Raw genomic sequence first — 25,915 nt, 5'->3', positions numbered from 1 at the left:
AGCTGTATATGTGAACGCAAACAGCCAAATACTATTGTTTCTGCAGCAAGTCCGAGTGAGCTGATGTTAGAACGCAGCAGGAGTCGGAGTTTAGTTTTATCACTATAAATATTTTATAGTGAGTAGTGCCCATGAAGGTGCGTACATTCAGCGCAGGAGTATAAACCAGGCTTTAGAATCAAAAAAAAAAAAGCCCATATCTGAGTCCAGGATTCACTGTGGGAAAAATACACTCTAAAAATTACAAATGGGTTAAAATGGTTATTATATTCTATCCTGTATGCACCTGGTCTTTACCTGGACTCATATTGTTTTCTCTCTAACGCAGTTTGACCTTTTATAGCTTCATGAGCTGTCTACATTTAAGTTCTTTTTAAATTGAACAATATGAGATAAAAATGAGAAGAAGCCTCTGGGTTCTCATGACATCTATCCTCCGACAGCCGCTGCAGATCAGGGCTTTAAAATTCACTTTAATGCCACTAAAGTCAGAAGCTCCGTAAATCAGATGTTAAATACATCTCGTTCGTCATCGCTGTAGTGTTGAGTTATTCTTTATCTTTCTTCTCAGTGTGGCAGAGGTAAGTTAGGGACAGTGTTTTCAAGCTGTCATAACACGCCTCTTTACATGGACATCAGAGAGCCACCGCTCCCTGCACGCCTTCATGCGGTCCATCGCTGTGTTGAATTATTGAGCGGCCAGATGAGCAATGTCCTCCTTCTCCTCCTCTTCCCGCTGCTGCCGGTCCAAATCAAATAAACTCCACCTCCCTGCCCGGCGACTGTCGGCCTGCTGACCCTGTGTGTGTGTGTGTGTGTGTGTGTGTGTGTGTGTTGTAATCAGTCTGTTAATAAAGTTAATGAGGAACTTTGTTGTCCATTAAAACTACAACCACCTCAGGAACCTGATCCTGATGTCTGCTGTCCTGTTGATTTGTGCAGACTTGGCCCAAAAAATGTCCTACATCTTCCAGAATGCATTGGATATGAAGTTATTTTATTCTAAATCAACATTTAAAAGAAATCCCCTTTCACTTAATATTGTGCTTTGAGTCCACAAAAGTAAAAACTGTAGTTTATAACATTTAGAAGTTGGCGGTGCCAGTTGGCCTAGTCGGTAGCTGGCCCCCCATGTTTGGGGGCTTGAGTCCTCCAAGCACGGCGGCCCAGGTTCAAGTCCAACCTCCCTTTCCGCATGTTATCCTCCACTCTCTATCTCCTTGATTTTATTAAAATAGGTCACAAAAGTTAACTTGTCTGTTTAAAGTAGCTCAGTGTACTTAACATTCTCAGTTTTAAAGGGAAAAATCACTCTGTCGCCCACGTAGACGGACGAGGAACAAGGAAGGAGGGGGCTCTACAAGGCACTGACTCTCACTCAACAGAGCTTGTTAGCTTGTTGTACAAAGGGGAGCTAGTGGTGCATTAATACTGTCCTCGTCAGTGAATGAAATGCTGTGCTTTGACTTGTGTGAAGAACGGAAAATAAACTTTTTTTCCGGCTCACCGCGAGCTGTTTATTGACGAGCCTCTGGGTGTTGTGATTTGAGTCAGCAGCTCGTTAATACAAAGCACCAAACAGCCGACAGTCCACCTTCAGTACAAAAGCATTAGGTGTTATTCTCTTTGTAAGGGGGGGATACTGAAATTTACAGAGCAGAGAATTGAATATTTAACCGATGCAGTGTGGACAGTGAGCGTGCAAACATGCGCGATGCGATACATAACGCTCGCACGTCAAAACGGTTAGGCTACAGGACATGCGATGTTCAAACACCTGTTGTGATTCAGGATGCAGTCACATCATTTTTTCCTGTATTTGAATGTTATAGAACAGACACACTGAGTCACCACCTTCCTGTGCTGCAGAAAAGACCAGGATCTACATTAGAGACTAAACATCTTACTTCCAAACTCCACTTGCACTTTTTGGAGAGTCCTTGTCTCTCTTCGCCGTCCTCTGACTGACAAGAGTTTATTTATTTTTTTCCCCTCCTTAAACTTCGGTTTGCGATGGAAACAGAGTGTGCCGGTGTGCAGGTTGGATTATTGTTGAATGACCTGAATATGCCAGACGTTGCTGCAGGCTGTATTTTGTTGTCTCAGACTCTCAGACTACAATAGCAGCTGATGCTCACAGCTCTTCCTGTGAGTTGAGGTGGGAGAGTTTGGCTGAATTTGGAGAGTTTTCACGAGTGAGAGAAAAACAGGGAAATAAAAACAGAAGTGAGATGAAACATTCATGATTCTCTGCAGGAAAATTAGATCAACACTGCAGCTAATAGTTACAGGAAACAGAACATAAACACTGAAATGTGATTTAGACACAAATCTAGCTGGTTTTGGGGTTTTATATGAAACATATTATTCCAGCGTTGGGAACCGTCGTAAAAATGTTAAATGAAAAACATTATAAAGGCTGCAATCTTATAGAACTTTCTCTGAGAGTGAAGACGGGAAGAAGCAGCAAACGGATGTAATAAAATGAGCTCAGGGAAAACTGACGCATGGATGGATAAAACGAGCTGAACGGAGGCCATGAAGGATATAGTGATCATAAGAGAGGTAGAATGCAAGAGCTGGAGCAACAGAGAATATATAAAGATGTAAAAGAAAGTAACAGGAGTAACCAGGGCTGGCAGCGTTTGGCCTTTTTCGACACAGATCAGTGAAGCTCAGCATTCGCAGCGCTCAGTGTCCTGAGCTCTAAAAACACCCTCAGCGTCTTCAACACTGCCCTACTCATCAAAAGTCCTATTCAGGGTGCAATTTCAAGGCACGCTATTTACGCCCCTGTGACGTTTCACCTTCCAAATGAATGCCATGGAGGCGAAATGGGGGAATGAAGTGATCCCCCTCCGTACCACCTGGTGGTGTTTCAGCCTCGGGGTGGGTTGTAAACCTGTATCACTACCAGCGCCAGTATTCTGTTCTGTGACTGCCAAGTTTAAATACACACGTTTGGTTGTAGATCACACGCAAGGCAACACTGACGGCTTTACCTATTGGCCACAGTGGCTGGTAAATAAAAGTAGCGTTAAACTGTGACAGACAAAAGCTCGGGTGATTCCCCTCCCTCTTCTGCATGTTTCACTCTGACACTCACAGCAGAGCCGGCGGTCTCACACGCTCACTGAGCACAGGGCTCCGCCTCCTCCTCCTTGTGTCAGAGGGGGTGTCACAGCAATCGGTGAAACTTGTATTCTCCCCTCTCCCAAGTTTTCAGTATTTAACAGTAACATTTATTGAATGTGCTCGCCTGCAGCGGGTCGTTTTTTTTTTTTTTTTTTTTGGTCAGTCTGGGGCTTTGAGACAGGCTATGTGCTGCAACAGCTCGACTCTGTGGCACTTATTTGCATCTCCATTGTAATTGCTCCACCTGCTTAACGTGTGCATAAACTGATTTCCGGCTTGTCTTCAGTCCAAGGTGATCAAAGGGAGCAGAACAAAACTTAAAACCACACAGATTCAGTTACGCTACATTGTACTGAGAGGCTTGTTTGAGGAGAAGTCGTAGTGAGTGAGTGGGGTCGTGAGTTATACGCGTTTATGAGAGATCCGTTTTAATACTGTAATACAATATACTAAACCGATATAAACCATTACCGCCAAAAGAAAAAAAAAATTGGTGAGGTTGTATCGGCCACCTCTTATTACAGCCTGTTTCACAGCTTCGGGCAGCAGAAATCTACTGGAGAAATTACAAACATTGTGCCACTATTTATTATTTAAACTGATTAAAATTAGTTAAAATAGAAAGTGCTAGACTTCCTTTTCAATTTTGAAGTACCTGCACGGAGAAACTTTACTTATATATTTCTTAGATTTCCATCGAGAGTGCTCCTCTGCTGCCCAGCTCTGGCTTAAAAACTCCTTTTTTTTTTAAAGTGCAGGAAGAGCCCTGCAGGGCAGAAACCCTCAGGTGTGCTGGAGACAGGCGGAGAGGGAGAGATGATGGAGGAGATGATGGTGGAGGGAGGAGCTCTCTGTCAGAAGTAGGTCACATCTCTGCGTAGGAACAACAACAACACGGCCTCAAATAACAAACCGATCCAGTGTTTTTATCTTTCATGTGAGCTCAGTCAGACTCCATCCTTACACGTCTCCCTCTCTCTCTCTTCCTCTTTGTTAAACCCAAGTGTCCTTAGTGGATTCACTCAAACACAATACCAACATCTGAGTGTGTGTGGAGTTATCAGAAGCTTCTGATGAATAAATGACGGTGGAAATCTCCTCTCCTTGTCTCCTCCATCCTTTCCTCCCTCCTCCCTCCTCTCATCCATATCCCCCCCCCCCCCCCCCCACCACCTTCTTTTTTCCTCCTCTCCTCACCTTCTCTTCTCTCCTCTCCTTCTCCTCTTTTCATCGTCCAAAGATCACACGAGAGAATTCCCTCTGAAGTTTTAGTGAGGGGACACACGCACGCAGATAAATCATTCACACTCTGAAGTTTAAAAGAATGAGGGTTTACGCAGAGGAGAATCTCACCCTGTCTCTGTCGGTGCACGCCGTAAACGAGCTGAGCGGCTATTAAAGATTTATTTGTTAAACGAAACAAAACACAAGAATCGATAAAAAACAATAAATGTGTCTTTTGTCAGACACTTAATTTCAAGTCCTGGTGGGAAAGCCCACATGTAGAAAGACGAGTCAGAATCCAAGAAGAACAGGTCACATATCCAGACCTTAAGTTCCTTGCATGTATACAACTCTTGAAAAAAGACTGTACTACATTTCCCATAATGCAACTCAACTGTATCTCTGCTTGTTTAATGCCCAAGTCTTTTATTTTAAACACCTTTATAGACCACGTTTTCCCAAAGACCGATCCTGAATAGTAAAACGTTTTTTTTGTTTTAAAAAGTTCTGCCTTCAGACGACAACAGTTTGATGACAACTGTTGTGCACACTGACCCACGAACAGGACTCAAAAGTGACCTTGACCTACAAAGAGAAATGTTGACTGGGAGTGAGCAACACATACAGAACCGGGGAGTCAGCCGTTGTTGTTGTTGTTGTTGTAGTCTTTTTATTGACTGGGAGCATGATGGGTGTACGTGTGTAAAGTATCTGTTGTCAGGGAAACAGCGTATTTCCTGTTTACAGTGATGAAACGCTGCTGTTTGGAAAAGGTTGCACTCTGGAACCTGTTTTTAAAACTTTCCCTTTTCAGGCAACAAAACACGGACAGCCAAAGCTCAACAAAGGTTACCGCTTTTGGATGATTTTTTTTTTTTTTGTCATATAAACACGGTCTTAGTTTGTTGTGTAATTTCTGTTTTGGTTTTGTGCATGCCTATAGTCCAAGCAAACACAACCACGATGACATCACTGTGACATCATCATGGTTGTTCTATAAGACCATACCAAACTTTTAGGTAAACTAACCCTCTTTAAACTACAGGGCATCATACTTCTCACAATGCTTTTAAATCCATTGCAAACAAAAAAAACTACGACTGATTTAGTCTTCAGTCTTTTCGAAAAAGAAAGCTTAGGCCTCCAACTTTGCTGCGTTAAATCGTGGTTTGAATCTAAGATCTGAGTACGATGTTTAAAGTCGTTTTGATACTAAACGAGGGTCCTCATCTGACACACAGCACCAGTTAAATCCACACCAGTTAAACTGTGACCCCGGTGGGCTCTCCCCTCTTCCTCCCTGTTGATCATTTCCAGAACTTTCTGACCTCTTTTGTTGTTCTTTTTTTTTTTTTCCCCCTCCGTCTTCTGTTGTGCTCATTAGCGTGGCTCATTATGTCGGGTCCATTAGCCGAGAGGTTAGTGTGAATCAGTTTGATGGAGGACCCCGAACGCCTCGTCTCCCGCCCCGTTGAGCCTCAGGCTGAGCGAGTAAAAAAACAACAACACAGAACTGGACGTTTGAATGACAAAACTGGAGCTTTATTTAACACGCGTTTCCATTTTGAAAAGATTTCTTTCTCATTCCTGTTTGTCCCCCTATTCCATCTCCTTTGATTCCTCTCTTCCCTTTCCTCTCCTTTTACTTTGAAATCCTTCATTGTTTCCTTACATCCTAGACTTTTGAATACATTTTCCCTCCTTGTTCAATCTCTTCAACTTTTACCATTTTGCCTCCTTTGTGACCTCAATAAGACTGCTCAGTGCTAAAGAGAGACAGGAAATGTAGGGAGTGAAGATGGAATGGTGTGCACAGGGTTGGGAGTTGAACCTGCGACCACTGCAATGACATGTGTATCCTCTGTACAGTGGTGTCTGCTCTACCAACAGAGCTACAGCAGCACCTCTAAAATATGTATTTTTTACATTTCTTTTATCCTTCAACCCTTTAAACATTACTCGCCTATTTTTGTAGTTTATTTTTTTATTGGAACTTTAAGTTTGACAAACTTTCATCCTGAACTTTTGCACTCTGATCTTTTTCCTCTTTGTTTACTCGTCTCTTCTCTTTTCTTGCATCCTTTACCACGTCACATTACTTTCATGTTTCCTTTTCTTACTGAAATGTTTTTATTTTGTCTTCTTACCTTTTTTATTTCCCCATGTCTCCTTCCATCCTTTGACCTTTTTACATTTGTATTATCCTTTTTCCCACTAGTTTGCTACCTTTGCATTTTACACCCTTGTGTCTTTTTTTTCTTTATTTTCTTTTGACCTCTTCCTCACATTTCCACATACTACTCATCTTCCCTTATATTGTTTCCCTCTTTCTTTTTTTTAACTTCCTCTTCGTCGCTCTTCCCTTCCATTGTCCCCACAATTCTTCCTTCCTCACCTCTTTTGTTCAATCCTTTTCTGTTCCCTTTAGCTGACTCCACATCATTTTTCCATCTTCCAAACTCTCTAGATTCTCCCAGTCTCCCTCCTCTGCTTTCCATCCATCCTGATTCCTCGTCACTGCTCCCTCATGTCCTTGTATCGGCGCTGCTCGGTGTAGAACCGCAGCATGTAAATCAGATCCATCACACTTTTATTGGTTCCATCTTAAATCCTAAATGAGTCGGAGACAGAAAGACGGACGGAGAAGATGAATGGGGTTTGCAGTGCTGTAACTTCCCAAGGTCGATGTTGTCGTTTTCCTCACATCAGAGGGGCTGCCAGCTGTAACGAGGCCCGAGTCTGTTGGGGAGAAAGAGCCGAAAAATTAAACCAATAATCGTTTCCACTTCTTCACTTCTGCTGCCAGAAAATACATCACTGCTTTCAATTTGTCTGATTTGATTTACAGGCTCAGGATTATTATTCTGGACTCTGGGGTCATCGTGGCCTGAAGCTAAAACAGAAAGTGAAAATACTGAGTGTGTTTGTGAGGTTATGGAGGTCCACTTTTACAGATTCACAACGCCCACATGTGGATTTCACACTCAGCTTGGGTGTCTGGTATAGGAAAATAACTTATTCAAACATCACATTTGTTGACATTACAATCATTAAATCCATGATGGGAAAACTTCATGCAACTATCAACATTTTAGCCAATTCTACAACCACACATCGTGTTTCCTGCAGCGCTTTATAGTAAAGGCTGATACCTTAACAAGACGTGCCCTCTGCCTTCACTACTGTTGTAGAAAAACACCCCAAATGAATGGAAATCTTTTTTTTTTTTCCAGGACTTATGCACTGCGGCGAGTCCGTGATGCCTTCAGGGCAAACAGGGAAATACAGGATCCAAAAACTGTCGAGAGACTGGTGTTGGAGGGACGACAGACCCTGGGACTGATACAGAGACAGGTAACACACACACACACACACACACACACACTGCCGTATCTCTCCCAGAGGTTAACCAGGTTGACCCGAATGCAGATGAACACCTGTTTACTGACTGACCAGCTGTCGTACTCTCTCTCACACACACACACACACACACACACACACATTCTTCCATTACTGTTGGCTAATCACCTCCCTTTTGGTCACTTTGTTCCCATAATGCATCAGCTGCCTCTCAGCCAATCCCAATGGGGGATCGATCGTAGGTCTCTCTGTCTGCTAATCAACTAAACACACACACACACACACACACACACACACACACACACACACACACGTGAACATAAACACACACATTGTCACATCTTTTCAAGTGTTTATAGCGTTTACATTTTAACGAACAAATACTCGCTCTGAATGTAAACGCCGAGATTTAAGGGGAGTTTAGAGGAGTCGCAGTTAAAAGTTTAATAATTGAATCCACATTTGACTGACAGGAATTGCGTTTACACTTGTGCCGCAGCTCTCTAAAATATCAATACATGTAAGCTCATGAAACAGAAAACCATAAGTGGGTCCAAAACAAAACTGATTAAATGTGCAATGAACCTACTCGTCATGAAAAAGTCACTTCTGGCTACAAAATGCTAAACTCCAGGGTCCAGATGTTCAAAATGCTTCTGCTAAATCATGACAATTGGGCTGGATCAAATCTTTAAAAAAAAAGGGTTGATCAAGAGAAGAGGAAAAAGCATTCTCTAATTAGGCCAGCTCATCAGATACAGATTCTAGATTTGCGGTGTAATGTGGGATGTTTACTCCCCTGTTATGCCTTGAGCAACAAAGTGTGAGGCACAGAGGCTGAATGATGAGGCAAAGTCGCCGCACCCCTGATGCACCATCAGAGGCGTGAAGAGGGGGGGAAGCGCTAGCCAGGGCAGAACAGCAGTGTGTGTGTGTGTGTGTGTATGTGAAGCTCCTGCTGTGTGTTTACTCTCTCAGCATATAGCAATGCTGTAACACAATGTGAATTCACTCAATGGGACACTAATATTACGCCGTTATGGATGCACTGCGTAAGTAAAATGGCGGAATGGTGGCAGAACTATGGCACTGTTGCAGAACAGCAACCCTGCAAAGGGTCTATGAAGAAGCAGGACGAAAGTACGCCTGATTGGCTGAACTTTACCTCTTAGATTTGTTCCTAAACCTGACCCAACGGTGGCCTTTTCCAAAAGTTGTGGCATGTTTGTTTCTGCGTCACCTGTCGCCCATTTTCTCCAAACATCATATATGTCATATTAGACTCATACAATGGATTTATTCTGTTCTTTAGATATGAACACATGTTGAACGTTGACAACAAGCACTCCTCTCCTGCAGCCGTGATGTGCTTGAAGCGGCAGTGAATCATGTCTAAGACCCACCACCTCCTTTTGTAATGCAGCTAACAGCAGACGTCAGACACTTTTCTTACATCACGAGCTGTGTTCAGATCAGCTGGGCAGGTTTACATCGTCTCATGTTCGTTTTGAATGGAGCGGAAAACCTGTGTGTGTTTCCTCCCTGCATCTCGCCTACTCTGACGCAGGGATTAAATGCATCAGAGAGGGGAATGTGCACCTCGTTATGAACCTGCTGCAGCACTACAGGCTTCTGGAAAAAATCCATATCACACACGTTCAAACATAAACACATACCCCATACTGAAGTGGAGGCTTTCGGTTCCCTCCCCTGTGTGCAGATCCATACAGTGTGTTACATGAGAGACAGAGAGGGGATACAAACGTTGGTGTGCTGTGAATACGATGAATGAAATATCTCTGCATTACAAGGCTGGTAGGAAGAGATGATATATTCATTGCTTCTCTTTTATAACCAAACTTTCTTTTATTAAGATAACTCCAAATTATACCAGAAGAGGGTAAAAAAAAAAAAACAGATAAGAAGAATTTAAATATGCAAGAGACGGTTGCTATGAAACCAGACTGTGCTAAAGTTTTCTTACATTACAGACTAAATTAGAGGGTGTCGCCTGACAAAGGGTCACTTCCTGATGAGGGCGGGGCCTGACAAAGGGTCACTTCCTGATGAGGGCGGGGCCTGAAAAAGGGTCAATTGTGATGGTTGAACAATGTGTTGTGAAGCCCCTGTTGCTGGTGTACTTGTGTACCTAAAAAGTTTATCCCTAATTACGTCTGTGCGTCCCTGCATAACAAGTTGTGTGTGTGCGTTTAAGGGGATGTTTCTGTGTGTGTGTGTGTCTTTGTAAGTTAGTTAGGGAGATAATATGATGGATTGCAGCTGCAGCGCTGACTCTGTTTGTGCAGGAGAAACTAAACCAGCATGTTCCCCTTAATGAGAGAGAGTGTGAGACAGAGTTTAGGATAGAGGCTCGTGGTGGGAAAATAAGGGAAAATAAAGACTCAATAAAAGGAGAGAAGGAGAAGTGTAAATAAAATAGAATGAAAGAAGGAAAGAAAGAGGAGGAGGGAACTGAAAAGAGAGCTGATTGTAGAGTTTTTGTTTGATAGATATAACTGCTCTCTGTCAGTTTACAGAGTGTGTCCCACTTCAGCTGGATTTACACACACACACACACACACACACACACACACACGAGATGATAAAGTGAAGCCATAACATTAACAAGTCATAGAAAGAGGAGTGTGTGCGCCTCTGAAGAGCCATATCTCAGTGATTACTGCTGCTTAATGTCACCGCAATGTCACACAGCCTTCGGCCATTTTGGCTCGATGGAGATTAAAAGCCACATCGGGCCGTGAGTTATACCTGCCAGGTTAGGGGAGGGGTGGGATGGGGACAGGCCAGGCCCCAGATCCCGGCTCTTGGGGTTCGGACAGAATCTTATTCACTCCGAAATCTGAGTCGCAAAAGCTTTGTGATGAAACAGCTTGATAAATAGTAGAGATGTAACGATACCTTGCAGAACAATTAAAGACGGAGACAAATATGGACAATTTAAATCAATGTGACAAATGTATATTGCGACACTCTTTTTTTTTTTCTAACTACCAGAGGGCGCTGTCTGATTTTGACTTCCCTTGTTTGACCCCAGTAGCTGAAGAAGAGAGACGTACAGACATGGTGGATGGAAGTGAAGATTTTTTTGAAGAAGTTAACAAAAAGTTCAGAGTACATCTTGTCAAATATTACAATAGACTGATAAACGACGGAAATTACACAACGAACATTAAGCAGCCTGTATAACAGGGCCAGGAAAATTCAGTCTTTAAAAATCTTTCTGTGCGTTAAAGCCAGAAACACAGACTGCACCTTTTCATTTCATGTGATTTTCCCTATTTTTTTTTTCCTTATTTATTTAAAGGACAGTGCACATTAATCAACATTTGTGTTACAACAGTGTGAGCCAGCAGGCTAATTTTCAACTGTAGTCATTTGGCAAGATGTTAAGCTAGGCACAGGGTGCTCTACATGTTCGTATTTGATGTAGGTTTTGTTTAAAAGTCCGTCATGTATTTAGTTTCAAAAAAGTGAAAAAAGGACAGTTTCAAAAAGGTATTTATGAGTTAATATCAGTATCACTTTTTTTGGGGGGGGGGGGATGACATGCACCTATGGAGCCACAGGTAAGATTCAAACTCAGGCTGCCTGCTTGGAGGACTATAGACCTAACCGCTAAGCCATCTGCGCCCCCAGTGTCACTTTTTATAAAGACAAGTATACATTGTTTAATTACTAACTGTACAACTTCAGAATTGTAAAGTATCACTTTAATTTATGATAATTAAAAAGGATAGTTAGCGTTTTTTATTTTATTATCAGGATTTTAAAATAATCACATCTCTTTATAATTTGAGTTCAATCTTATGTCTTTAGAGAAGTTAGAAAATCTTTAAAAAACAAACCATGCTCAAATCATATGAACCTCATTTCATAATTCATGTCAAATAAAGAGTTGAGTGTATCATTACATCCCTAAAATGTTGAATTATCCTGTCTGGTTAGGAGGCCAGGTGTGCTTTTTTCCCCCCACTGGTTGGTGAGATAGACTTTTATTTAACATGGACATCACACAACATGATCAGACAATAAAACAAGTTGTGAGCTAAAGTTAGAATTTATAGTTCTGTCTGGAAAGATTAAGTGTGCTAAAAAAAAATAAGGAAATTCTTCTTGTGCTGACAAAAAGTCAAAACATAAACAAAGTCATTATATAGCAATCAACATCATATCTGCTCGATTCTGGCCATAACCCAGTATCATCTCTATAGACGGATATTTGCTCTGCTATTGAACTCATTCCCTCAATCATTTGTACCATTAACCACAAGAACAGTGACAGTTTTACTCTGTCCTCTCAGGGTATTGCAGCTTGTTGCTTTGCAGTGAAACTCATTTTTTATCTGTGTAGAGAGGAGTTTTAATGATTTGTTGTTTTTTGTTCTCGGTGAAAAATGTCTCCTGCCGTCAGATGAACACATAATCACTGATTATCCCTGCGGCTGAGCTTTACCGCAGTAAAATCACTCTCTGTCTGCTTTAAGGGATATTCATATATCTTCTATTCCATTTGGTACTGCTTTAATACTCAGGGGTTTAAAGGAAGAATGTGCGATATTTTCCACCTAAATATATCAGAAATCAAGTATATCCTCTGTAAATGTCACTCTCCCACCAGCTGTACTGTTGTCGGGCCGTGTTTACATCGTGGTTATATGAGGTGTTCCGCAGGAGGAGAGCGGAGGCTTCAGAATAGTGGAGGTGTCGCCAATTTGTTTTGGTTTAGTGCTGGTGCTCAAGGGTGAAACCTACTGGATCAAAAAGTCACACATTCTTCCTTTAAATGAAGAAAAGTTACTAAACGTTTTGGGTTTCTCCAGTAGATAACTTCATCCTTGATGAAATGTTGATTTTTTTTTTGTCACTGACAGACTCAGATAGCTATTCTTAAGCCTGGCTCACTCTACAGGATAATCAGACCAATTTGAGGTCAGATTCCCCCCTTCCTTACTATTGCGGGGCTGTGCCTGACCTTAGGCTGCTCAGAACGATTATCTGCCCAGATCACTTAGTGTGAGTGGTATTTATATCCAATCTTAACCTTACAGATCTGCTCAAAGAGTATTGGGGCTGCCCTAATTTATATGAAACATGTTTTATATTTAGGATTTGAAAATCTTATACAACAAATGAACATCATGTTTACAGTCACAAGAAATCAACCCTGAAATCTTTCCCACTCTCTTTCTGATGCTGGTGCAGCTCGCTTTGGGGAAACAAGAGATTTTTTGGAAATCCTGAACCTGTCAGGAACTGAAAGTAGGGCAACACCCTGCATGAAATCCTGCGTCACCTCACCTCCTCCTGCTCCTCTTCACTTTGCTCCTACCCCCCTTTCCCTCACCCTTTAGTCTTCCCCTCTTCGCTCTTTTATTTTCTCTCCCTCTTGCTCTTCCTCCATCTTTCGATCTGTGACAATCCTCAGCCTTTCTCCCTCCATCCTCTAGAAATCCCACGCTTTTTATTGCTGCCATTACACCTGAACGCCCCACGGGTGCTGCTAGCTTTACCAGGCTTTTGTAACGCACACACACAGCAACACACACAATACTGTATGTGACTTCCCACTGCTGAAAAACTCCATTAAGAAGAGAAGGGAGCTGCTCTGGTGGATAAAAGCAGTCAGGTTTTACTCCCTGTCCTCCCACTCTCTCTCTCTCTCTCTCTCTCTCTCTGCCTCATAAAACATTTTACTGAGGCAGTCGGCGTAGCAGGAGAGGAAGCACAGGTCTATCTCAAAATTTGACTCCTCTATAATGCCCTGAAGACATCTTCATTTTAGCTGCAACAACACAGTGTCATCAGCATATTGGCTAACCTCGGATTTATCATAGCTGGTATTAATATTGGCAAAGATGTGAAAACAATGTTGCATTGTAAAAAACTATTCTACAGCCTCCATTCTTCATATATTTAATTCATTATTTATGCAGTGTAATACAGCAGTCCTGCAGAACAACCACCTTCATGGAGCTGCAAGAACATGGTCGATTAATCTGTCAAAGAAAACCATTTTGGAAATGTTTCCAAGATATGCAGGCTCTGGATTATTAGAATATGAGAGTAAATGAAAAGAGATGAGGAATCAAACAGGAGTTTAACATCTGTTAGAAAACTTTAAACGATTAATAGGTAGCCAGGTGTACCGTGTTGCTACCAATGAACATGTAGTTCTCCAACAATTTAACTCTCACATTTTAGTTAGAAACTCCACAGTGTTTCATCACTTACAAACGGGGATCATGTTACAGAAGACTTCATTTCATATTTAGCTAAAATATGTCTTTATTTCTGTTCTCACAATGAGTGAGTCTGAACATTGATCTTGAGCTGCAGGAGTAAAAAGTCTGATACACCTCCACTCTATAGCCTTAGATCTTTTCCTGCACTCATCTTGCTATTCCTCCTATCATCATCAGCACCACCAGCTCTATGAGTATTGAAGTTTGACTATTGATTTGTGACTTTTTGTAGCCCACAAAAACTCAAACCGTCATCTCAAAAGCTGCCAGAACACAGAGCTGCCCATTGCAGATTTAAAAATAGGACATTACCACATCGGAGGTCAAATATTAAGGGCAAAAAGGCACTAAGAATGGTGTAAAACTAGAGGAAATGTTTTCATTTTGTGAAAAACTTCAAACTTTCCTCTTTTATTGTGTCTCCTCTTAATGTTGTTGTGAGAGCAGAACAAATGTGTTTCCCTTCAGATCGTTGCCTGTTGAATAAGTTAATGTCTCCTGTCTGTCGATAGAAAATCAGACTGTGGTTTGCTGAAGAACTATTGAGGTTTATATTTAGAACCAAACCAGTTCCAGTAAACATTATAATCATATTATGCATCAACCAGTACACAGTATATTCTTCTTCTGTTCTGTAATTCTGGTACTATGTTTGTCAGTTTTTCCATCTATTCTTGGAAGTAAGTGTCTGATGCAACTTTGATACTTTATCCTACAGACACACTCACACACACACACACACACACACGCACACAGACAGACTCTGCATGATGAAATTCATTGACTGAAGAAGGCAATGTGATGTAAGGACAACAGTTAAAAATGAGAGGGAGAAAGATGGTGGCAATAAGAGAGAGGAGGAGGAAGCTGAGGAGGCGGGAAGATGGAGGGATGAAGAAGAATTTAGGAAAAGAGATTCAAGATAAGAAAGGATGGGCTTCATTTCAGAGAGCTGGAGTCCGTTCCTCCACCTTACAAAAAGCCATGATGATTTGTTGAAATAAATCCGCTTCTTTTTAAGTTATGTAATGGCATGTAGGTGAATAATATGTTAGTACATTCGTTCAAAAAAAACTTTTGCAGCATTATATTGAACTCAAAATATGGTCGTCTTCCAAAACCTAACCCATGTTGTTAAACATAACAAAACTTTATTTGGTAGTGTTTGGATGTGCACTTTTCTGGTGTCTTTAGCCCTTTTCAGAGTGTGTTTCCACTACAGTGCCGTAACTGAACTGAGCATCTTTGTATATTCTTAATAAGTATTCGACAGTGTAATATAAATGTACATGTCTGTGAATTCACATTGCCTTACAGTGTTGTGGAAGCACGAGAAAGCACCGCTTTGTTGGAGCTCCACATACACATAAGAGTCAGACGTGCACGCACATAGCACTGCGCTCCCACGCTGGCTCCACCAATCCCGTCTTGCCCCTGTAACGCCTCTGTTACCACCTCTGAAGATGGCACAGAGGGGGGATCACTTAGTCACCCCCCCCCCCTTACGCCTCTGCGACATTCGACTTCACATGGACGTACTGTAAATATCGCCCCTTGAAACGGCGGTCTGAACAGAGCTTGAGGCTCAAAATGGGTCCATAATTTTGATAAATGAACATCATACTTTATTGAAGAAGACTTTAAACTAGAGATCAAGACCATAAACTCATTAGGAAGATGTTTACTGAGGGAATAAATCAACTGAGATAGACCATTTTATCACAGACTTCTATAAAGTCAGACTTCTTTTGACAGTAAGTGGAGTAGCACCATAATCACTATATGTGGGTCTGTGTCTTCCATCAGTGTGTCTGTCTCTTTACAGCCTCTCACTGAAGGACTCTTGATGACTCTGTCTGTGATTTTGTCTCTCGTGTTTTTCTACGCTCTCCTAAATCTCTCTCCCTCCGTTACCTCCTTCCTCTCTTCCTCTCTTCTTTAGCGAATCGATTCAATCCCTCAAAATCATTGCCCCTTTTCTTTTCTCAGCCCGGCTGTATCGATGTTTGTTGCTTTAAAGAGTTTTCTGTCGTTCTCTGCAGCGCTGATAGGGAGACGATTAATGACAGAGTGTTTACGGTGTGAACATGCAGCTGAACACTCAAAAACAAAGAGAGGGGAATTCCAGTTGGTTCATGGGGTTTTCACCTGAATTTGAGATTTCAATACAATAATAGTACGAATGAAATGGTACTCAAATGTTGCCAAGGATTTGTGCAATTTAGACGGTATCACTGTCTGCTCTCTATCCGTCTTTCTCTGAGAGATAAATGTTACTTTTGCGTCTTTGTGAGACGCCAAAAAATTCCTTTACGCTTCTTTGATACTACATAGAAACTGTTCATAGGAGCTTTGAGTTGATCCCGGAATTTCCAGGGTGAGCTGCATATGTAAACCAAAACAGTCACATTTTCACCCTAACTTCACCCAGAATGTTTCCTCTCAAACCCCTATTGAAATTTCCACTTGAAGTCAGGGTGAGTCGTAGTGTGACCGCAGCAGGGAACATTCCCCATGAGTGAGCAGCAGGGGGGGGATAATATCAGACTATATGACCAGTAAGAGACTTGTGCAGTCATAGTGTACATAACAAAGCAGCCTTATTTCTGCCAACTTCACTCCAGCCGGCTAATTATCTTCCAGGACGCCAGGCTACAGAATTCATAGATCGACTCCTCTTTGTCGTCAAGAAATCTGAGCTCGTCTTTTCTCTTCAGTGTATGTTCTTTTCAAGCAGCGACCTCTGTAGTCGGAAAATTGAGCCTCCATCACAGCTGCCAAATAATGCATCACATTAGTGGAATCATAAAGACCCCCCTGATATTACTCATTGGATCAGTGAGGTCAATTCATGCGCTCCTTTTAGACAAAATAACCAGTGCTGTTAGAGGTAGCCCACAGCTGTTTCATAAAACTTGGGACCCTTGGATGGCCTCCATGGGATCGGGTCATAACATTATGTTCTATCTTTTCTTTCACTTCATCTTTAATGCTTGTGTCTTTAATCTTGAGGGTTAGGGATGAGGTTGGAGGACTGGTTACTGTGTGGGAGGGGGAAGATGTATGGGTTTGTGTTTTACTCTGGAATTAGAAAAGACAGTATCTGCTGTCATGGCACTGGTTTGTTATGTTTTGCCTGTCTTTGTTGTGTTCTGTAGACCATGTTTTTCATAATATTAATGAACCAAGAAACTGCAGTTCCCTGAGTGTCCACTTGAGGTGGGCTGCAAAAGCCAATGAATAATAATAATAATTTATACTCTATTGATCCCGCGAGGGGAAATTCGTTTTTTAACCCTCTGTCTAGTTAACATGCTACACAAACGTAGTCCGAAATACATCCCAAATAAATCCCTGTGAGGTCCCAAAGTTAAATGCATATTTGAACAGCAGAAATATAAATGTTCACTGTCTGGTTCAAGACACAGTTTTGACCTCTATAGCTTGTTTATATGTAGGGTAAAACTGTACGTGGGTGATTTTTTGATATCTCACCCAATTAGCTTATATTTAGGCTCTGAGTTATGCATCATTTTGAATCATTAAAGGCGTGGTTGAGGTGACTGATAGGTGGGCACGTTGTAGCTGTTTGTCAGGAATTAGTTTAAGACAGCATTTCCACTATGGCGACTGTCATGATTTGGCTTCATAACGCCTCTTCAGAAACCTATGGGTGATGTTTCTTGACACTGCGTCCATGTTTAATACAGTCTGTGCTTCTTTACCACTCCTTGTTCAGGGTTTGACATGGATGCAGTCGACGAGTGGAACGCTCAGAAAACGTCTCGCACTATGCACTAGCAGCAATGCTAAACGAGCTGCTGCACTACAAATAAACTGAAAAATTCTACTTTACTAAAGTTTTATATTTTACCCAAAACGAAACACAGAGCCGAGTAAGAAGACTGTGGCTGAAAGCCATCCGGCGGGAGGACGAGCTCGGTTGCCTGTGGGATCCAAATCCAAGCGTGTGTGTATCTTTAGTCAGCACTTCAGTACAGTTAACTTTAACACTTTTTCTACCTTATCCAAACAGTGTGAGATCGTTTCAGGGGTACCATAAATGTTGGATTAATAGTTAAACGGCAGGTGAACTACATACCACATTTTGCAAACTAAGTAGCTTTTCCTCGCAACTCATTTTACAAAAGTTGAGAAATATACAATTCAGTAAAAATAATAACAGGCAGGTGGATGGAGTTCATTAAAACATTCTGCTGTTTGTAGTGTTAATGGTAAACTCTTACGCGACGCCAAATATATCAAGTTACATATGACGTCCAGTGGCAAATTTAACTGGCTACCTATTGTGACCACTGGCCCATTAACATGACTTTTAATTTGAAAAATAACAGCCAAGAATTGACTCTGGAAATGAAGAAAAACCAACCTATCTTTGTGTCTTTCCTCCATTTTCTCCTGCTTGAGATACTCTTTGGTCTAATCCTCTTAGATATCCTCCTCAATACTCCTGGCAGTTTCCCGCCGTAGGAGCTCTCTTAAGGGCCAAGATGCTTTGTGAATAACTTTCCTCTTTACAAGGATCTAGTCTTGAATCTTAAGGGGACATCTTTAGAAAATGTCAGGATTCTAGGAATTTTCTTAGTATTTTGTCACTAGGAACAACTCTTTGAACCAAGTAAGCTTTATGAATTTTGCCCCTGATCGCTTCTATACTCAACTTCAATTCTTAGCTGCATCGCGTTCCAGCCAACTCCAGCTACGTCCCCCGCTGTGGCTGAAACTTTCCTCCCTTCTGTTTCCAGACTCTCTGCCACTCTCGACTCTATCGGTGATTTTCCTTTTCTTTAAATGTTGATACAAGGTGGCTTTTGGCCAGGTCGGCTGCGGCTGCCTTTGAACTGTGACACGCATGCACTCGAAATATCAAGTGAAACACGAGTAATGTTCTTTGAGGTCTCAAACACATACTGCTGAAGAATATTGTCAAATCACACGATTAAGCTACACGGGATGAGGCAGGGCAGGACAAGCGGCTGAGTGTAAGAAAGGAGAGTTGCAGGTGTGAGTGCGTGTGTTTGGATGAGGTGAAGATTGTAAATTATAAAGCACAATTCATATACATACAAACCTTATATTTAAATGGAACCTAAACTAGTATAAAAAGGTTTCCCTCCAGTAACACCACCGCCCAGGTTCTCGTCATTCTCTAGGAAACACTCAACATCTTTGGAAGATTTCAGGGGCAGGTTGTTCTGAAACTTTCATGAAATTTTCATGAAATGTGTAAAAACTGCAAATGAAAGGAATTGAAGGAAAAGAAGGAGTGGACGTGGAGAAAAGGAAACAGTGGAAGTGTTCCTGCAGTGAACATGTAAAAACCAGCCTTGCTTCCAATTTGTTTCCTCTTCCTCTTTTCATCTTCTTCATCCTCCTCTTTCTGTCTCTTGGTGCGACGGACTGAAACGGGAGATCACAGCAGAGTCTGGCTGCTAGGGAGGGAACTCCACACACAAACACACACGCGCGCACACACACACACACACACACACACACACGCACACAGAGGGACGTTTGTGGTATGTGAGCACAGTTTGCTTTCATCTCTTCTCGCTCTCTAATGAGTGTGTGCTCAGAGTGAAAACACAGATGCACTGATGCATGTGAGGCACTGAACCTCTGTTTTATGTGAGTGTGTTTGTAGTCCTACATGGGTGGGCGTGGCCTTAACTTCACAGATTAATCACTTTTAATTACACTCTAAACCGCGCCCTGATTGGTTGATGCTCTCTCTTTGTGCACTGGGAGCTAATTGGCTGGAAGCATGCAGAGTGGGTGTGGCTTTAGGAGTCATTGTAGCCAATTAACGAGACGAGAGACAAGCAAACGATCCCGTTAAGTCTGGTGGGTGGGACTTTATCAGAGGAGATTTCCAAGGTCAAACACAAACAGTAACAGTAACAGAAAGAGATGAGTGTAAACGAAGACGTCCCATTGGTCTTTTTTTTTTAAGATGTCTGGCGCTCACACACACACACACACACACACACACACACACACACAAAGGAGAGCGGAGGGAGGCTCTTCTTGCAGGTTTTAGTGTGTGTGAAGGTCTTCCAGCAGTAAAACTGTAGCATCAGTTACAGATTGAATCGTTCCCTTGTGTCTCAGTCTTCTTGTTTTTTAAGACACATGACTTCTCTGAGAAACTTTAATGACAGAGTCAAGAACAAGTTAAATTTGATTCAAGGCATTCAAACATACTGGAAACTAAATCGAAGGAATTCGATCTTTTTTTCATTATTGTCTTTTGTCTTTGGTCTCCCATGGGTGGCCTGCATGAGCACACTCCTGACTGGCTGGTGTGTTTCAGTCACAGGACTTTCTTTGAGACTAATCCCAAACGTGGCCTCCATGCCATCAAACTTCTGGGATCAGGTATTTTGCTGAAGAGTGCAGTTTATTCTGCAGAGACACGGAGGTGTGAAGTGAAAGTGAATGTCTTCTCATCATGGCCTCCGTCTGCAGCACTCTGACTTCAGATCTGTCTCCAACCACGCTGTGTGAGTTTGCGTTTTTTGTAGTCTCGATGTGCAAACATGGCTCACATTTTCAGTCTCTCCTCGAGGCTTTCATGGTGTTAAGAGTTCCTCCAGATTAGACAGGGTTACAGTTTTTAAAGCCGGATGATTCCTTTGGTTTTCATAAATTCTGGTGAAAAAAATCAATTAAGTGCATGAACTTCCTCCACACTCACTCCCGACTTTATCCTATCTCGGAAACTGCACCCACTCTGCACTGTTTCAAAGACAGTTTGAAACACTCATCTGAACTGAGACAATTTTGGTTTTGAACAGTTTCATGACTAATTCCTGTCCAAAGTTACACACCTTAAAAACTCAAATCAAAAGTAGACAGAAGTCATGATAGTCAAGTGCTCATGATGGATAGGCCGGATCTTTGTAACATAACAATGAGTAAGGTCTTTTTACCTGCTCTTTTGTAATGTTAACAGACAAAGAGTAAGGTATTTTACCTGCTTCTTGTAAAGTGTCTCGAGATAACACTTGTTATGAGTTGACGCTATACAAATAGAAATTGATTGATTGAATTGATGATATCTCCAAATAACAAGAAATTGACAAGCCGCCATTACTGAAGGCGTACAGCAGAGTTTTCCAGAGAGTGGGGGTCTGCAGCATTTAAAAAAAAAAAAAAAAAAAAAAAAAAGTCGTAATTGTGGGAAGTAGTGTTGTTCCAATACATAAACATAGCAAATGATTTACATTTTTAAAGCACAATGTGGCTGTGTGGAAGTAGCCTGTGAAAGTCTGCATGATTGCAAGATTGCCTGTAGCAGGAAAAGACGACATTCTGGAGGACAAAGATATTTAAAAAGAGAGGGCAGGTCAACTGGACTGAAAATGTAAGTGCAGAATAATGTGGAGAAAGACATTGTTGTAAACAGGCCTGTAGCGCTCTTAAACATGCATGAATAATTAACATGAAGATGAAGCTAGAGGAGACTCTGGCAGTTTGGCAAAACACACACAGGAAGTTTAAACAAGGCGTTTTTATACCACACAAAGACACAAAGCTCTGCAGCGTTCATCACAGACATGCAGAAACAACAGATAGCTTGAGGATGTGGAGAGAGAGAGAAATAAAATGAGAGGATTTGACACATGCACTCAGCAGGTGAGCAGAGGACAAATTAAGGGAGGCAGTGAGGGACAAACGAGGGAGATGAGGGGAAGAATCGGAGCGTAGAGATGTAATTGGCTGGATTAGCATAAAACAAAGCAGCAGGATGTTTGAGATGCAGAGAACCCGTCCTTCAAAACACCACCGCTCCCCCGTCGAAGTGTCCTTGAGCAAGGCGCTGTGAACGTGTGACCTGCGGCGATCCGTGATGTCGTACAGCAGATTAAAGTGTGCAAACACAAACATGAATCGACCAACAGCGGAACGCAGACAAAAAAAACATCCACCTGATGGTTAGTTCAGTTTTTCATAGAAACTAACAGCAGAGCTGTTTTGTTAAGCTCAGTCAAATTCAATCCTACAAGTCTGAGTCAAATGGTCACTTTGTTAATACTGGATGAGCCTCAGGTCAGGGGAGACAGGTCCAAGATCATCTTTCTGCTTATTATAGACGTGCGAGTCAAGTATCTACAGCAAGGTCAAGATAGTCTCAGGTCTTTAAAAACATGACTACAGGTTTTGAAGTCAAGACAACAGAAGTCGAAGTCCAATTTCAGGCTGACAGGTCTGTCGTTCCACTAGAGACAGGACCAAGATACCTGGCAGAAAAACAGAACAAGTCCAAGTCAAACCTTAAGTCATCGGAGACTGTCTCGATTCAAATCAGCCGAGTCACAATTACAGTCTCTGAGCAAGTCTTGCACACTAAGAATGCTGGATTACGGCTGGGAATAGATCCATATATTTCTCATCATTTCCTCACTCTTGTCTGCTTCATCTCAAGGTCTAACTCACAAAGCAAATAGCTCTTATGACATTCAGACACCAAAACAAACCAGTTTGCTTGGGATGAAGAGCAGCGCAGAGTTGGACTGCTTTCCGTTGGACAGGAAGGCGCCAAACACCAGCGGTTAGCTTCTGCTAGCGTGCTGAATTACAGGCTTACAACAACATATGTATTAATCTCAGGAGATTAATACATATGTTGTTGCACTTCTGGTGGCGTTAGCCCAGAAGAAGGGGCCCAATTTGATCGTTGCGTACAAGCTGCAACAAACATTGCTACTGACTCTTATCTTTTACCTTTTTAACAAGACGGTATGTGGGGATGAAGTGACAACGCAAGGAACTTTTCCACTCTAGCATCCAACAAATAAAACACAGAAGATCATAGACAGATAACTAGAGAGATGAAAACAAAATGAAAGGGATGACGTTTTTAGTTCTTGGAAACTTTTCACCTCCTTGCAAGCCAGTAGGTTTATCATCTTAGGCCCACCTTTTTCTCTCCCTACCTTTCTCTGATCCATCCAACCTCCTCTTCTGCCTCATCACTAGCGTGTGCAAACAGGTGTGTGTGTGTGTGTGTGTGCTTAGACAGTGTGGGTTGATGTGCGTGTGAAATGACGCTGCTGAAGTTTACATCATCATTTCACACGCAGACAAACTCCAGAGTCTTTCTCACTTCTCATCATCTCACTTTTATTTTTGGCCACAGAAACGATTACCTGGCTGAGTGTGAGGATTTAGCTTCCCTCAAAGTGTGTGTGTGTGCGGCTCTAATAGTGAGTGTTTAAACACCTCTGTGTAAATAGAAGGTTATGTGGTTTTATTTCTTTGTCTCATCTGACATTTAGAAGTGACGGAGAGTAAGCTCACTGAACCAAGTTTATCAGTCTGGTCACGATCTTTCAGGAAACTTCTGACATCATACTCTGATCATTTTCAACCACAACGCTCTCTATTTCCTACAATTACTATTTCTGAGTCTAGAAATAGAAGTAAAAATACATAGAAATATAGTTTTGATGATCATGGCAAGGTTGTCATGGTACCAGAATCTTAACTCTGATATGAGATGCCATATATTAGATAACAAACAGTATCATTACTGGCAACAAAATAGAAGTCCTAGGCACTCAATCTGGGGCAATTTCTTTATGAAGATCACCAAAAAATTGCAGGCTAACTACTGTAAACTGTCTAAATTGCACATATGCATTGGCAACGTTTGCAATTTGCAGACAGCCTGCAGAGCTTTGCTTTAAATACTTCATGGACTCATTCCTCTCCCACACACCTGTCTTACAAAAAAGATAAGCCAAGTATTTTTTCTTCTTTGTAGACGCTGGGGCTGAACGACATTGGAAAGAAACTGACATTGCATATATCTGCGTCTGTCCTATATAAACATATTCTTCTTCCTGTATTCTTTCCTCCTGCGGCCTGGCGCTGCAGGACTAAACAGCGGAGTCAGACAGTAAAATGTGTTGGTGCAGCCCGCTGCTCGCCTCTCATCTCCTGACAAATGGAAAGGCTGGAAAATGGTGGAGCGCTCCTCATGCTCTGTTTATTATCTACCTGAGCACCTCTCATCCTCCTGCTTCCCCATCTCCCCTACGCTCAAAGACCTCCATGTATTTCACTTTTGACAGCATCCTGCTGCCCCAATCCCTCCACTTTTTCATTTTTTCCTCCCCTCCTAGTCTCTTCTCAAATGTAAGAAAACCCTCATTTTCTCCATCTGAGCTGCTCTGCCGTCCTCCTCCTGGTCCCCCTCTGTCGCTTCATCTCTGTCCTCCCACTTTCCACGGCTCCTTGACTTCAATTTTTACTGTCTCCTTCTGTTCAGAGGAGCATTTATTTTTTTAACCACTTGACACTGTGATGATTCTCACTTAAATTAGCCTCCGCCTTCTCTGTTTGACCATCAACCTGGTTGTCAAAATGTTCATTACTTTTTGATCCATGTTTTAAAACGATAACATTTCCGTTATTTTAATGAAAGAAGTATCAAAAAAGTATTAAAGCTTTAAAAAAACGTGAGAGAGTGATAGAGAGAGAGCACTGACTAAATTGCTAAAGATTAAGTTTAGTGTCTGAATTATCTGAGGTGACTAGCAGCTCCGACCTGTCACTCAAAGAGGCCACACCCCTGATTCTGTATCACTTTAAGCCTTAATGTAATGTAATAATGTACAGTTGTCATAAAGAGAGGAATGAGCTGTAGAGACCAAAACTGGTTTTGTACCAGGCAGTGAACATGTTTGTTTCTGCTGTAAAATTGAACATTTTAACATGGGTCTCTATGGGGATTGACTCACTTCAGGTGACAGCCTCTAGTGGACACTTACGGAACTTTTGGCAGCTTTGCACTGGATTCTCTTCTCAACCCTGGAAGTTGTGACTTGGTAAATGCACAGTGTAAACTGGGTCTAACTGGCCTTTTGAATAAAGGTTTAACTTTTAGATTTTCAGAACATGCCTCACATTTTGGTCTTTCTGTTGGCATAACAGCTGTAATATTTCCGGCCGCACACACACACACATCTTCAGTCTGTATGATGAGTTAGGCTGGGTGCAGCAGTGTTGTGTTAATCTCACACCTCCTGCCTGGTGGGAGTGAGACTGAAGGTCAGTCCGTCACGACTCAGCAGGGAGAGAGTGTGTGTGTGTGTTCATGGTTTCTATACTGCTCCTGCCTCTTCTGCGAGGACGGATGTGATGAAATATAAAAAGATTTCCATTAAAACACAGATCACTGTGATTGTCTTCATGTAGAAGAAAACGCCCATGAGGCTTCGTCTGTGTTCAGAGTGTGATGTGGTTTCTGAATCCTGACCAAAAACTGATTGTTACATCTCAGTTGAATACATCTATAAAGTCAAGGGAAGCACCAGGAAGATTTTTCACAAGAACTTATCAAATAAAACTCTGTGTGATACAATGAGGCAGATCATTCTGGTTTTTGTTTAGACTAGTGCTGTACGCGTTGACACATTAATCTTTGCATCACGTTATTTCTCCTTAAGAATGTTTTTTTGTAGTTTCTATATTTCCCGATCACGATCTGTTCAGTAGCTAGGTCAGTGTTGGCCACTGGAGCAGTCAGCTAACACCACAAATAGACTCTCGTTCTGCTAACTAGCTCATTCACCTGCTGATGAGTTAGCCACGGACTGTTTACTGATTATCTTTGACAACTTAGCATGTGCTAACCCTCCGCCCTCTCATTCATGCATGGTCACGCTGTTTTGGTTCAGAAAGCCAACATGGCGACGACCAAAAAGCTGAATTTTAAACTTCAAACACAGTCAACGATGTAATGGATGATGTCTTTGTTCATAATAGCCGTTTTCACATACGCACTCCGGATAATATCTAGATAATTACAGGAGGACCGCTCTGGAGATTCTCCCGACCTAGTCGTTCACATATGCTCCTCACAGCTGGAGACTTTCCTTGTCAGAGGGGAGGGGGGGCGGGGG

At 41.9% G+C, this 25,915-nt stretch overlaps 1 protein-coding gene across 1 annotated transcript in view; it reads left to right on the top strand.

Moving 5' to 3' along the window:
* Positions 1–25,915, top strand: part of LOC132994571 (LYR motif-containing protein 4B) — a 34,789-nt gene that overhangs the window by 3,113 nt on the left and 5,761 nt on the right. Inside the window, exon 2 of the mRNA XM_061065008.1 lies at positions 7,593–7,713. Coding sequence (XP_060920991.1) covers positions 7,593–7,713 — 121 coding nt within the window. The remainder of the gene's footprint in view (positions 1–7,592; positions 7,714–25,915) is intronic.

Source organism: Labrus mixtus, chromosome 19 (assembly GCF_963584025.1).
Source record: "Labrus mixtus chromosome 19, fLabMix1.1, whole genome shotgun sequence".
Lineage (NCBI taxonomy): Eukaryota > Metazoa > Chordata > Actinopteri > Labriformes > Labridae > Labrus > Labrus mixtus.
Note: the sequence above shows the minus strand (reverse complement) of the source record. Positions and strands in the feature narration are given on the sequence as shown.